The sequence below is a fragment of the Neoarius graeffei genome, chromosome 18 (genome assembly GCF_027579695.1).
Source record: "Neoarius graeffei isolate fNeoGra1 chromosome 18, fNeoGra1.pri, whole genome shotgun sequence".
NCBI lineage: Eukaryota > Metazoa > Chordata > Actinopteri > Siluriformes > Ariidae > Neoarius > Neoarius graeffei.
Window position 1 is genome coordinate 53711826 of NC_083586.1, and position 13717 is coordinate 53725542.

Sequence of the window (13717 nt, forward strand, 5' to 3'; positions counted from 1 at the left end):
CTTCTTTCCTCTTCTTCTTCTTCTTCTTCTTCTTTCTTTCCTCTTCCTTTCTTTCTTTCTTCTTCTTCTTCCTTCTTTCTTTCCTCTTCCTTTCTTTCTTTCTTTCTTCTTCCTTCTTTCTTTCCTTCTTCTTCTTCCTTCTTTCTTTCTTTCCTCTTTCTTTCTTTCTTTCTTTCTTTCTTTCTTTCTTTCTTTCTTTCTTTCTTTCTTTCTTTCTTCTTCCTTCTTTCTTTCCTTCTTCTTCTTCCTTCTTTCTTTCTTTCCTCTTCCTTCTTTCTTTTCTCCTTCTTCCTTCTTTCTTTTCTCCTTCTTTCTTTCTTCTTCCTTCTTTCTTTCCTCTTCCTTCTTTCTTTCCTCTTCCTTCTTTCCTCTTCCTTCTTTTTCTTTCTTTCTTTCTTTCTTTAATAAAACCGAAAACGTAATTGAATAACACGTTAATTAAGAAACAAAGCAAGTTGAAAAATGACTTCAGTTCCCCTTTAAAACAGTTGTTTGTGTTGGTGTGTCTTTTAGAAGAATAAAACGCTTAAACTGTGCTGTAATAGGAAAATAATCCGCTTTGAGGTGGTAACAAGTGCATCATGAAAAATATCTCGTAGCTCAATATGTTGTTACACTGTTTAACTGGTCGTCTCATTTGTTTTTTTATTTTCTGTTTGTGATTTCAGCATTTAGGGAAAGAAGGCCTCACCTTTTGCATTGAGCTCTGTGCTCAGGCTCTTCAGACCGACCTCAAGAACGATCCCGTCATCAAGTCTCTCATCTACAAAACCATCGCATACCTGTTCCCCAACGACCTGGAGATCTGCAGAGCCTGTGCGCTGCTCGTGTTCTTCCTGGAGCGAACAGTCGAGGCCTACAAGACCGTGTTCTTCCTGTACAACCACCCGGACCTGGAGTACCACCTGGACACCAGTCCCATCGGGAACAACGTGCGCTTCGAGGTGATTCAGATTCTCAAAAAGGGCCTGTTTTTCGACCCTGAATTCTGGAGCCTTCTGAACATCAAAACGAACTGCCTGAAGCTCATGAGCGACGACGTCGCCAGAGCCGCCCGTGAAATTATGGAAGAGGACAAATGGGTGCCTGGTTACTGCGTTCGAGAGCATTGCAAGTGCCGCGCGGAGCTGGAACGGACTGTTATTACACAAGAGGCAAAGCCTGGGAGTAGAGACGAGCAGGAATCTGGGACGGTGGAGAACCCGCGCACAAGTCCTTCCGGTGATGCGTCTTCTGAAGTTCCTCAGTATAAGAAGAGAGGGAGGAAACCAGGGACACGGCTCACAAAGAATCTGGAGCTGTTTCCGGTCCGGCGTTCATTCAGGCAGCTGGATTTGGCACAAAATCATGCCAGGCAGCTGAACAACAGGTGTCAGAGGTTCCTCACTCGGCAGGCGGACAAGAATATTCTGAAACAGCGAGGCAGGAAACCCCGGTGGCTCCTGGAGCAGTTGGCTTCCTTGGGAGAAAACAGCGCTCCCGGGCAACGGAAGAAACCAGGGAGGAAACCAAAGCTGTTCAGCTCGTTGAAGGACATTTTAGTCGACACGCCAGTTATTGAAATCACAATGGAGTATTCCTACCCTGATAACGAAGTTGAGCTGCCTGCTGACGTTCAGGGCCGGTCTACATCCAGATCGACGACTTCTTCCACAGAACATCGCTTCGATCGACCTCAAACAGCGCCTTGTAGTAAAACTCCAAACTCGCTCCTTCAGATGCTATTAGAGAAGTCTCCTCATTCGTGGGCAGACAAAGATGACTTTCAGTCACAGGAAGTTATGGTCATGATTAGAAAATTCCACACCTACACAAAAGTGCCTGAAGAGGAGGAAAGCCCTACGCTCGTTCCCCTGACAGATACTGTCGTGTTAGCAGCGCAGCATGCCGCGAAACAGGAAGAGGATCTTCACACTCTCGCGCCTGTAAAGAGTCCTAATGAACCAGACGAAGGGATTCAAGTGACCTCAGCGACTGCTGCTGTAACACAGGAAGTCAGTGGTGGATCTGACCCATCATCACTTTCACCTCTTGAGCAGCATGTAGTCCCGGCTGACAGCAAAGTCGGTCCTCCCAAAGATCAAACCACTAGCGTCGAGACTGACAAGATTCAAGTGCTGGAAGACACCCAGGAAGTTTCTGGTCTTGCTCATAAACCTGACAGTGCTACTGAATATATTTGTACTACGTCTGAAAAAGGAACTGACATTATCTCTACCTCTGGAAGTCCACTTAATGCTACACCTGGACTTGCGCCCCAAAGTAAAGTTTCCACCCTCAAAGAAATCCTGGAAAATCCACCCGAAGTCAAAGAAGCGGTAGACGCGTCTAAAAACGCATCCGAAGCCGAAATCGTTCTCAAGACTCCTGCTGCACTCGAAGAAGCGAAACCTCAAGAAACGGCGTCGCAGCAGACCCCCGAACCCGAGCCGACTCAGAACACCGCCTCGTCGCCCGTATCCAGCGCTCCGACTCCCGTGCAGCCCAAACGCCAATGCAAGCTTTGCAATAAAACCTACGAGACGCCTCTGAGTCATGCCTTATGGCATTACCGGACTGAAAAGAGGTGCATGTTTTGCGACAAGCTAGCTATGACTCGTGGAGCCTTACAGCATTTCCAAAAGCACATCAAAAACGATTTAAGTCAGGTCGAAGGTCCGGTTGAGACGAAGAAGTCCGAGGGTGTACCTGAAGCGACCGGGAGCCCCGATCAGACCGCTCAAGAGTCACCGCCGAAGAAAGCGAAGCCCGGATTTGCACAGATCAAGTCAAGGCTGCTGATGAGACTGAAACTGACGAGGAAAGCCCAACCTCAGCGTGAGACGGAGAAAAGCTCCGATAACAGCGGAACGCTCTTGAAGGAGACCGAGACGGCGGACACGAAGAAGCCCGTCTCAGAACCGGAGCAAAAAGAGAGCAGCGTGAAGAACGAGAAGCAGACCGCTCCACAAGAGACGATAAGGTACCTAACAAGAGGTTCGGTTAAGAAGTCCGAGCACAAGGTACGGCTGCGTAGGACGGAGCGAGGCAGGAAAGCGAAGGCAGCCCCCAGAGACGGTTTTGTTCCCAGGGTGAACGGGGTAGTTAGAAGGAAACTAAGGATGTGGTGCCTTCAGGAAGAGAGCTGTCCTGCGACTGATAAAAACGTACCACCAGTAAAAGAAGAGAACAAGACTGATGCAGAGAAGACGAATAGAAGTAATAAAGCTAGTTACGCTATCAGGACCAAATCGGACAAAGCAACCAGCAATAATATCGACGGGGAAAGTAAAAACTGCGCAAAAGCAAAGGCGCTCGAGGAACCGAGAGTAAAAAGGAAAAAGCACGACGAGGACGAAGAGAAAGTTGACGTCAAAGCGACGAAGAAACGAAAGAACGAAGACGGTACTTCGAACGCGAAGTCCACGGACACGGCGGAAGAGACGAACTCCGTTCCAAAGCAGCAAAACGGGACGGAGGCGGAATCCAGCGAGACCTCAAAGACCGTAAGGAAGAGGAAAGTCAGTAGCACTCCTGTAGTCAGCTGTCCTATAGACATGTGCACGTTCCAAGCCATGCCCGGTCCGGTCCTCTCGCACGTCCTTATACACCACGCGGGCGACACGAAAGCCCTCGAGTTCTTTTACAACTTCGCCGCGAAAAAGTGTTTATTCTGCGCCAGAAGGATTTGGACTCCTCAGCACTTTTTCGACCATGTCGTTTCTCACCGGGGAAACCTCAAACACCCGTGCTACCACACGGCCTGCCAGAAGAGGTTCAAAACGCGGATGGATGTCGGCGATCACATGGAGAAGGATCATAATCCTCTGAGAGCGCAGTGCTGCTTCCCTGGATGCACGGTGGAATCCGGCAGCCTCAAGGACCTGTACAACCATGAAAAGAGTCATTACAAAGCAGCGACGCTGAAAAAGGACAAATCGGAAAGTTTTGAGAAAGCCGTGGACAAACCCAGCCTCAGAGCATCAAGAGGGAAGAGTACTCCAACGGCAGCACAACAGGCAGACGAAAGAGTGACGCCTGAGACGACGACGACGACGACGACTACTCCACCAAGTGAAATTAAGGAACAGAAGACGGACCCGGATCCTGTAAACCAAGAAGACGAAACGCCTTTGACTTTAAATAGAAGTACAGTGAACTACAGCAGCAAGAGCTCCCAGCTCGTCAACGGCCACACCGAGCACGCACAAGAAACTGGTGTTAAAGCGCCCCCTACAGCTCCAAAAGAGCAGGAGCCGAAGTACGAGAAAGTTATAGTCAAACCTTTCGGCCGACTTCCTCCTTCAGCTTACCTGGACGAGCTGTACCTCAGCATGCCCAAAAAGTGGAGGGGGCCCCAAGTGAGCACCAAAGGCTCCGATGCAGATGAAGTCAGCCCTGTCAAGAAACAGAGCTGCTCGCGCTGTAACGCAGCCTTCGAGTGTGAAGAAGAGCTCCAGCTGCACCGGGAAAAATGCACGTCTCTCTTCGGCTTCGATTCGGACGATGAAAGTAAGTGCAGGCTTGAGTTGTATTATTTTAATTTAATATTTTTTTAGGATTCTGTTAAAAGACTAAATCACCCCTACTTGCCATATTCAGCACAAAGCCGACGCTCTTATACACATCTGTCCAATTAAGCTAAAATTTGGTGTGCTCGTATGGAATCAATTTAGTGCCAAAATGTTCATACAATACTTTTGAAATATCAAACAAAAACGACAAATCAAAATACAAAAAAACCAAAAAGTAAATTTTTTTTAGACTGGCAAACAAATTATTCGTGTAATCGTGCAAAATATCAGTCTATTACTCTTCAGAAACCTTTTAATTTTTGTTCCGCGTCTTTGTTTTGTTTGACGTAATTTATTTTGGTTGCGATTCCAGCTTTCTCGTTTGCGCTCCCTGACTTTTTGCTTGCAGTTTTGGCACAAACTTGACGTGTGGGTGGGCTGTCCAGGAACGCATTCCCATTGGCTAACTTGTGTTTGACTGACAGCTACGCTCAGCCATTCCCTACTCGGATTCTGGCGGACTGTTTGACGAGTGGCCGATCCATTGACGGTAAACAAGGATCGAGTGGACTTCAGTGGCGACTATGATATTGAATTAATTCAACAAAGTGTAAATTCAATATCATAGTCGCCACTGAAGTCCACTCCATCCTTGTTTACCGTCAATGGATCGGCCACTCGTCAAACAGTCCGCCAGAATCCGAGTAGGGAATGGCTGAGCGTAGCTGTCAGTCAAACACAAGTTAGCCAATGGGAATGCGTTCCTGGACAGCCCACCCACACGTCAAGTTTGTGCCAAAACTGCAAGCAAAAAGTCAGGGAGCGCAAACGAGAAAGCTGGAATCGCAACCAAAATAAATTACGTCAAACAAAACTGAGAAAGACGCGGAACAAAAATCAAAGGTTTCTGAAGAGTAATAGACTGATATTTTGCACGATTACACAATAATTTGTTTGCCAGTCTAAAAAAAATTGACTTTTTTTTGTATTTTGATTTGTCGTTTTTGTTTGATATTTCAAAAGTATTGTATGAACATTTTGGCACTAAATTGATTCCATATGCTCGGTCTTTCTGCTGCTCTGTGAATAGATTTCTAATCATTGCTGAAGGCAAGTATTCAGCAGGGATTCAAACAAGTAGCGTTAAGCTGTCGTAACGTAACCTGTTCATCAATGGTCTCTTTGTATTGTTTTACGTAACTTGGAAAGAGAAATTTAAGAGACACGAAACAACTTTTTTAAAAAGACATGTATCGGTACATCTTTTATACCATGGTCAGCTTAACGAGGACTCGCTAGTCTTGCGTCACATGACAATATATAAACGGAAGATGGCATAAGAGATGCTGAAACGGGTCTTTTTTTTTTTTTTTTTTTTAAGTTGTTTCGCATTTCTTAAATTTCTCTCAATTTTCTTGCCATCATGATGATCATATGCAGTGTTCCCCCAGGTTCTGAAGAAAATATATCCTCCGCTTTTTTTTTTAAAGAAGTATTCATCACTTTTTCTTAGTGAGGCCATCCTTAAAAAATAATCCGTTTCCTGTCCACTGGGTGAGCAAAAAAATTTTCAGTAGGGAGAGAGGGATTTTTTTTTTTTGTGTGTAATTCGTTCTTTTTATTTGCTACAGACAGTTTTTAATACTGTCCGGCCAACCTGCATTAGTTCCGTAAACGCTTTTTTTTTTTTTTCAGTTCCGTTCTCGTTTTGAATAGATCTATAGAGATCTTGTAGTCACGTGACCTGAAAGTACACAGCCGCCATCTTGTCGGTAAAAAACACAGCTGAATACTGCTGCACTCGTGTACAGAATGGATCAATTTCAACCGACGGACTACACGGCTCATTTTTCTAATGAACAGATAATTAGATATATGTCTAAAATAAAAGATCTACAGATTAGTGACCCTTATGGCTTACCGGACGGAGTTTTCACGACCGTGTCAGTGGATATTGAACTGCCAGAGGTGGAATACCCAGACGTGTATAATTACCTCATTAACTTTCCCTCGCTGTTCAGTGGTGAAGCACTGCGTGCTTATAAATCTCTGGACAGTTATCGTTACAGAAATTCAGGATTTGTCAGCCGCCCTCAGATGTGACATCTTGTAAACAAGAAAATAACAATCCTCATTGTCACTTAAGTATTGAGTATAGCACTGACCAGCCGATTATAGAATAGAATAAGGTAATTCCAGCTGTAATTCCAAATCGTCCGTCTTGTTTACCATGGATCTGGCGTTGGAGAGGTAGAGGCTTGGCAGTGGAGGTTTGAGTGGCTGTTTTCTGAGCTTAGTCAACAGGCCGGCTCTGCCTGCAGCCTCGCTTTTGCTTCCTCTCCCGGCGCCGCCTCCTTCGCTTTGCTTCCGATAACAATCCACGGAGACCCCACTGGTCTCACTATCTCGTCCAGAATGTTGTGCATGCGATGGAAATCGCTACAAACCGTCATTTTCTGCTGGAAACCAATGTCCAGTAAGTCCATACGGTTGTAGTAGATATTGAAGTCCGATACAGACGAACAACACGCAAAAATACACACAAAAAACACAAAAAAACGTGCACAGGTAGGGAGAGCTTGTAGCCGCAGCCGTTGTAGTAGAATTGTATATAGTAGGGTTTTCCAGAAGAAAAGGTAGAACCAGAAGTAGAAGGCGGAAATATGGCGTTTGACCGACAAGATGGCGTCTGTCACAATCTGGATCGGCTGTGACGTCACATGCAAGTGCTCCATTAGGTTCTCCTACAGATCTGTCAGGGTCATTAACAAAGTAGGTAATGAATTTCGCATAACAAAACTCAAAAGCTGTTTGTAACGTCTCGGATGGATCAAGATCAAACGAATTTTCCAGTAACGGTTTGTGATGGTCCGACACACGGACTTTTTGTAGTTCTAAATCGAGCGTTAGGCCTAGTTCGGATGAAATTACACTATTAAAATGATCACTGAATGATTTGTTTTTCAGAATCTTTACTATTTTTTGTTGTTCGCTAGAATACCATTTTGCGATTTCACACTTAAGCAAATGTTTGAAAACTCCGGATCTCCTTCCTTCATGGTGGCTGCCATTTTTTTTTTTTTTTGTGGCGCATGCGCAGAGCTGATTCGATTCTATATTCTGCGCAGAATGCGTAAATGTCAAGTTCGATTTTAGATTTACGAACCTGAAAAAAATGTCGAAAAACCGGCATTAAAAAAAAAATTTCAACCACACAAACGGCACTCACCCGGCCGGTGGACCGGAAACAGAACATTTTTTAATAATGGCCTGACCTGACATTTCAAAGTGGACTTAACGCAGGTTTATACCAACCAAATTGGTACAATTTCAAATATTTGTACAGATGCAGCTAGGTTTCTCCATTACAGATAAAATTCAGGCTCCACTAATAAGAAGGACTTGATTTTTGGGTATCCTGTGCACCATCAAGCTAACGCCCAGGTCAGACGGCAGAAAGACGCATGCTGCGACCATGCGATCGGTCAGGTGGCGAGTGGACACAGGCGTTTTGCACCAAATCCTTCATCGTGGTCAGACGTTGTAACAGTTGAAATTGTGAAAGGTGCCTTTTAAAGGAGATACGCAGATCCTTTATTTTTAAATAAATTTCTGAGTGGATAGTATGTCCATCCTTGATCCTTGTATGCTGCATGAATGGGAATAAAAAAATTTATTTTTGAGAGTTAAAATCGACCGCAAATTTGGCATTCAAGCTGCCCCGCTGAGCCAGCCAGCCCTGAGCGCGTGACGTCACAGCAGGAACCGGTTTTAAGGCCGAGGCCTTTGACAGCTATAGACCAAAGTCATATCAATAAAACTTCATGGTGAAAGTAAGAAATACCATCACTGACTTGCTCAACTAAGACTGATTTGACTTCACTGATTGTGAGTCGACTCTCATTAAAACAGGATGGGTGTTATAACTTATGCAATGTACATGCATGCATTTTCACTGATAAAACGTAAAAGGCTAATTAAATAATCAGATGAACTGAGACAATCACATTCTGACGCAAATTAAATAACCTTATACCGGTAACTTAAACACACAATACAAGTTACATGGATTAATCTAAATGCAGGTAAATACTAACATGTTTTGTATCCAAATGAGAGTTGGAGCTTACCCGTCTGCGTTCTCGCTTCTTGAAGGCCGATCTTGTGGCCGATTGATTTGAAACAATCTGACTTTCAGTTGTTTGTTCAGTTCTCCGTTCATTCGCTTCTTCCACGTAAGGGAGATATCAGACGGCTGGTCCACTCATTCTCCATTTTTTCCATACTGAGTACTCCGCCATTACTGCTCGGCTCAGGCAATTACTAAAACCCGGGATTGGATGGAATGTCACTGCGGGGAGATCACTGCCCAAGCGATATATATCCCGTCCCGGGTTTTACCAACAACCCTCGGCTCATGCTCCGGGAGAACCTGGTGCAACTGAACTTGCTTTCCTTTTAAAAAATAAATAAAATATTTTCCTAATTGTTGGTACTGCACCCCCTTTCAATACGGGCTTAAGGCCAATTTATGCTGACAACCCAGTCCTCACAGATAGCGTCGCAGACAGTGTCTGCGTAGCCCCCCCACCTTCGCAGACGCTCTGCGCGCACCTCCCAAAAATTGTGACCACCGCAGAAGCCTCGCAGACACCGCCGCAGACAAGAGGGCTCTGATTGGTCCACTCTACATCCGCTGTACACGCACTTCCGCTTCCCTACTTTCCCGGTTTGGTTTGTTTTCACGACCGGCATTTTTAAAAACACGAGCGAAGATGGAGCAGCACGAAGAGCGGTTGATCGAGGAAGTACGTACATCTATACGACTCCAGTTCTAGTCATTATAAAAAAAAAAAAAAGTTCTAGTCATTATAAGTAACCGGAGGATAAACACTCCACTAACCACACCCACCAACCACTCCTAGCGACTTCGCGCCCCCTTGCGTTGTGCCGGTGAATAACATCGCGCACGCCTATTACTCCCCGCTCAACAATAAATTACAACTGTTTGCGAAAAGCTATCTGCGAAAGCCTTGTCGCAAGAGCATGCAGAGGCCTTTATAGCCAACACTCCAACAGATCAGAGGTCTCATACGAGGCTTCAGTAAAATGTGCAGAGCAGAGGAGAGACCACTTCGTAGCCGCCCAATGTGCCCGTGAACTTCTCGCAAAACGCGTCCAAATCTTTGCAGTTTGAACATTCTTGGGCCATGAATGCAACGTAAATCCACCTTCTGTTGTGTTGCTGCACTGGCCAAAAACACATCTATGTGGCATGGCGATAAATTAGCTCAAAATGGAGGACTGGAGTTGCAGTCAGCTCTGTGTTTTAGTATGGCGGAAATGGTGACGAGATCGATAGCCTTCCTGCTGTGACGTCACGGATGTCAACGTCATTCACTCAGACCTCTACCTATATGAATCACTTTAATCGTAAAAATTACTATTTTAGATTTATTGTTAACGCTTAAAACTATTCCTGTGCCATTCTTGAGGTCTCAAGGTATTTATAAACAAAAGTGAGGCCATGGTTCTGCGTATCTCCTTTAACACTTCCTAAAGTTAAATCAACTTTTTACAGTGTCATTTTAACACTTATGCTTAACACTGGGAAATTAACTCTGAGAATTTTGCTGTACGAAGTTAATAAACTACAAGTATTGTGGAAGTCCCAGAGTTCATGTGAACGTGCAGGGGTGTGGGTTTTGTTTTTTTTCCTTTTTTTTTTGGGGGGGGGCGCTTTTCTCTCTTCTCTTCTTCTCCACACACGCCAAACCGTTTCAGCCCAAGATTGGTCGCTCAAGCGTTGCACAACCACCTGCCTCTACATGCGTCAACCTGCTATTTGCACCGATTGGAAGTGAATCGCAGCTGAAATGCAAACAGATCGTGATCCACTTGCGTCAACCTGCCTCTATTAAAGTGCATATTCTGGACCAGTTTTGTGTTTTTTTTTTTTTTTTTAGTTTTTTTTTTTATATGAAAGTATGTCCCTTTACACACTCATCCAGAAGGGTAATTTTGCACAAGGCCATCTGTCTACAGCAGAAAAAAAATAAATAACAGAACGCGTCCGGAAAAATCCCAATGGAGTCTGGAGCCAGATTCGTGACGTCACCTGCGGAAGCGCCAGCAGGCTGCGAGAGCTTTGCACGGTTTCAGTGTACAGCCTGTGTAGACCAAGCGCTCCCATTTCTCTCTCATTGTCCGGTCTTTTGGGAAACGATGAGTACTAATCCCATCAAGATTGGTGTTGCTACACCCTCCTACGATACATCTGTTAACCATTTTAATAATTACGCGATAACGTTGAAGAAATTTGCAGAAAACCACCAGGTCGTTTTCTCATAAACAAACCAGCGCTGACGTAGGATTCAGAGGGAGGCGTCCCGCACGCGATGTCACGAAAATCAGTGTTTGCCGGGAAATCCAAATGCCAAGTTTTTTCAGAGGCGGACCAATTCGCCTCAAATGGCTTGATTTCAACTGAATTTTTCTGGTATTGTGCAAGGTAAAAAAAATTGCAGAGAATGCAGAATGTTGCAGATATTTGACCAAAGTTTAATATAAAATAGGAGAATTACATTGATCTTGCTCCTGAATTTACCCGCAATATGCACTTTAAAGACCCTCTGTCATCATCTGCGTCGGCACAAGACCAGTCGGCGCAAGTAGTTGAAAACTAGTTGCAGCTTGCCGTCTGACCTGGGAATAAAATAAACCTCTTCAGTTTGAGCTTACTTAAGGTTATTTGAGCATGGAATTATTCAAAAGGGGTATTAGGGCTCCCTTTAGCCTTTACTTCAACACAACACTTGATTTAGAGTGGAGAAGAATCTCAGAACCACAAACAGTGAAGGAATTCGATTTTCACATCGATTTACAAACCGAACACAGAATGACGCTGTTTTTCATCATATATTCGCCATGGGAACTCGATATGCCTTGCTGCCGGAAACGTAGGTCCCTTCAGTCGTTTGCCGGCTGACAGCACTTTCACTTTGGCGGTGTTTTTTAAATAACCGACCCCTGTATTACTGATGCTCTTTGATACGGTTGGGGCTCTGATTGCTTCCTCTCGTGGCTGTTTCAGCCTTTAATCATCTTCAGTGCTTGCCCAAAAAACTTCCTCAGTCTAGACTGCGACATTGTTCGGTTCACGCAGAGATGACGACGCCACCACAACAGGCCGATTAAGACGCACTGCGATTGGTCAAAAGCTTGGCGCTCATTTGGTCGTTATGTGTAGGCGATTTTTATTAGTCACAAGCACGTGCTCATCGTTTACACTCTGGCTTCCCACCGTCTCAGCAAATGGAGGGATTTCTATAAAAGATGACTTACGATCATGATAAAGATGACGAATATATCCATCATTGCGACAACTGCTTGTAATTTTCTCTTCGTCGCTGATGTCTGTGCGCGACGAGCACCAGTGGGATCCCTGCATATGGTAACATGGCTACTCTGGACTCTATTTCTGAAAAGTGCTTGGACCCTGCAGCTCGCTGCCCACGGGTTATTGCAGATTACTTGGCTTTTAAAACGGCTTGAACAGTCTACATTTATCCATATATCTTGTTTAGCGTATAGCGTTGAAATACAGAAGGAACGTTCTGTTAACGTTTCAGTGTAAACTCGGTTTAAATCTCATCTCATTATCTCTAGCCGCTTTATCCTGTTCTACAGGGTCGCAGGCAAGCTGGAGCCTATCCCAGCTGACTACGGGCGAAAGGCGGGGTACACCCTGGACAAGTCGCCAGGTCATCACAGGGCTGACACATAGACACAGACAACCATTCACACTCACATTCACACCTACGGTCAATTTAGAGTCACCAGTTAACCTAACCTGCATGTCTTTGGACTGTGGGGGAAACCGGAGCACCCGGAGGAAACCCACGCGGACACGGGGAGAACATGCAAACTCCGCACAGAAAGGCCCTCGCCGGCCCCAGGGCTCGAACCCAGGACCTTCTTGCTGTGAGGCGACAGCGCTAACCACTACACCACCGTGCCGCCCGGTTTAAATCTTATACCGTAAATAGAATTGAAGGCTGTTTTTGTTTTTGTGTGTTTTATCTTTCTAACTTCTTTACCCTTTTCTCATAGATGCCTCCTGAAAAGTAGTGGTGGAAGATGTGGAGTCCATGTGACCTGTTGAACGCTGCTGTGAAGAACATTCAAAAAATGTGGACTGAACATGTCGTTTTAATAAAATGGGGGGGAAGAAAGGTGGGAAATGGAGCTTGTTTGACCATCTGGACACCTCGCTGAATCAGTTTCTTAACTCTGAGGAGCGGAATGATGGCTCAGCGACAGAAGTTCTTCTGCGATGATGATGATCCCAGTTTTATTGGTCAGAGATGATGTCCTGTATCACTGACACCGTTTTGGATTTGCGGTGTGTGATTTGGGTAACAAACTTGCTACCATGCAAATTGTGCTTAAAATTTGCTTCAGTATTTGATCTGATAAGAAAAACTATAACTAAGGTGAATGCCTGAGGTCATGAGGATTGTGCATCAACCTCAACCGTGATTTGACTTTTGCTTCATGAAGTGCAAGGTATAGATGTAATTGCAATGGCAATGGAATCTGGAATATTTCCACAACATTTGGAAAAACATCTGTTTTTTTTTTTTTGTGAACTTGTGCATCATAGGATCGATTTTTATTAACACTTAATCTATCAAATCTGGCCGTCTTGCGTTCCTTGTACTCTAATGAGCAAACTTGTTGCTCATCAGTGATTTATCTAAGGATTTGGCTAGCGTATATCGATGGCACGGAGAACACAAAGCAGTGTTTTGCTGAACTATTTTAAATGACGTAGAACTGAAAAAAAAAAAAGAAAGACATTAATCTGTTTTTAAAAACAATTTGAAAAGAGCTCTCTGGCTGTCGTGCAACCTCTGATGACATTAATGTACATATGTTTCGAAAGCTCTTCTCTTGACACTCGACAAATAATTGAGAAGAATTAAATGTCTCTCAGCCGAGGCATGTCCGAGCTGTTCTTCATGAGAGCAGTGATTTACTTACTAATTTATTCATATTTTTTTCTTTTTGTATTTTATGTAAATGTTTGAAAAGTTTGAACGGTATATAATTGGGATGGGTTAATATAAGGGGTTTATATATCAAGAGTTTTTCTGGCCTATTAAAAAAAAAAAAAAAAATTAAACATCTGTATGACAAATTTTTTTTTGTCATTTTTTTGG

General features: G+C 44.3%; 1 protein-coding gene across 1 annotated transcript in view; it reads left to right on the top strand.

Moving 5' to 3' along the window:
- Positions 1 to 13674, top strand: part of znf654 (zinc finger protein 654) — a 36954-nt gene extending 23280 nt beyond the window's left edge. The window contains exons 8-9 of the mRNA XM_060899005.1: positions 669 to 4491; positions 12606 to 13674. Coding sequence (XP_060754988.1) covers positions 669 to 4491; positions 12606 to 12616 — 3834 coding nt within the window. The 3' untranslated portion in view covers positions 12617 to 13674. The remainder of the gene's footprint in view (positions 1 to 668; positions 4492 to 12605) is intronic.
- The last annotated feature ends 43 nt before the right edge of the window (positions 13675 to 13717 follow it).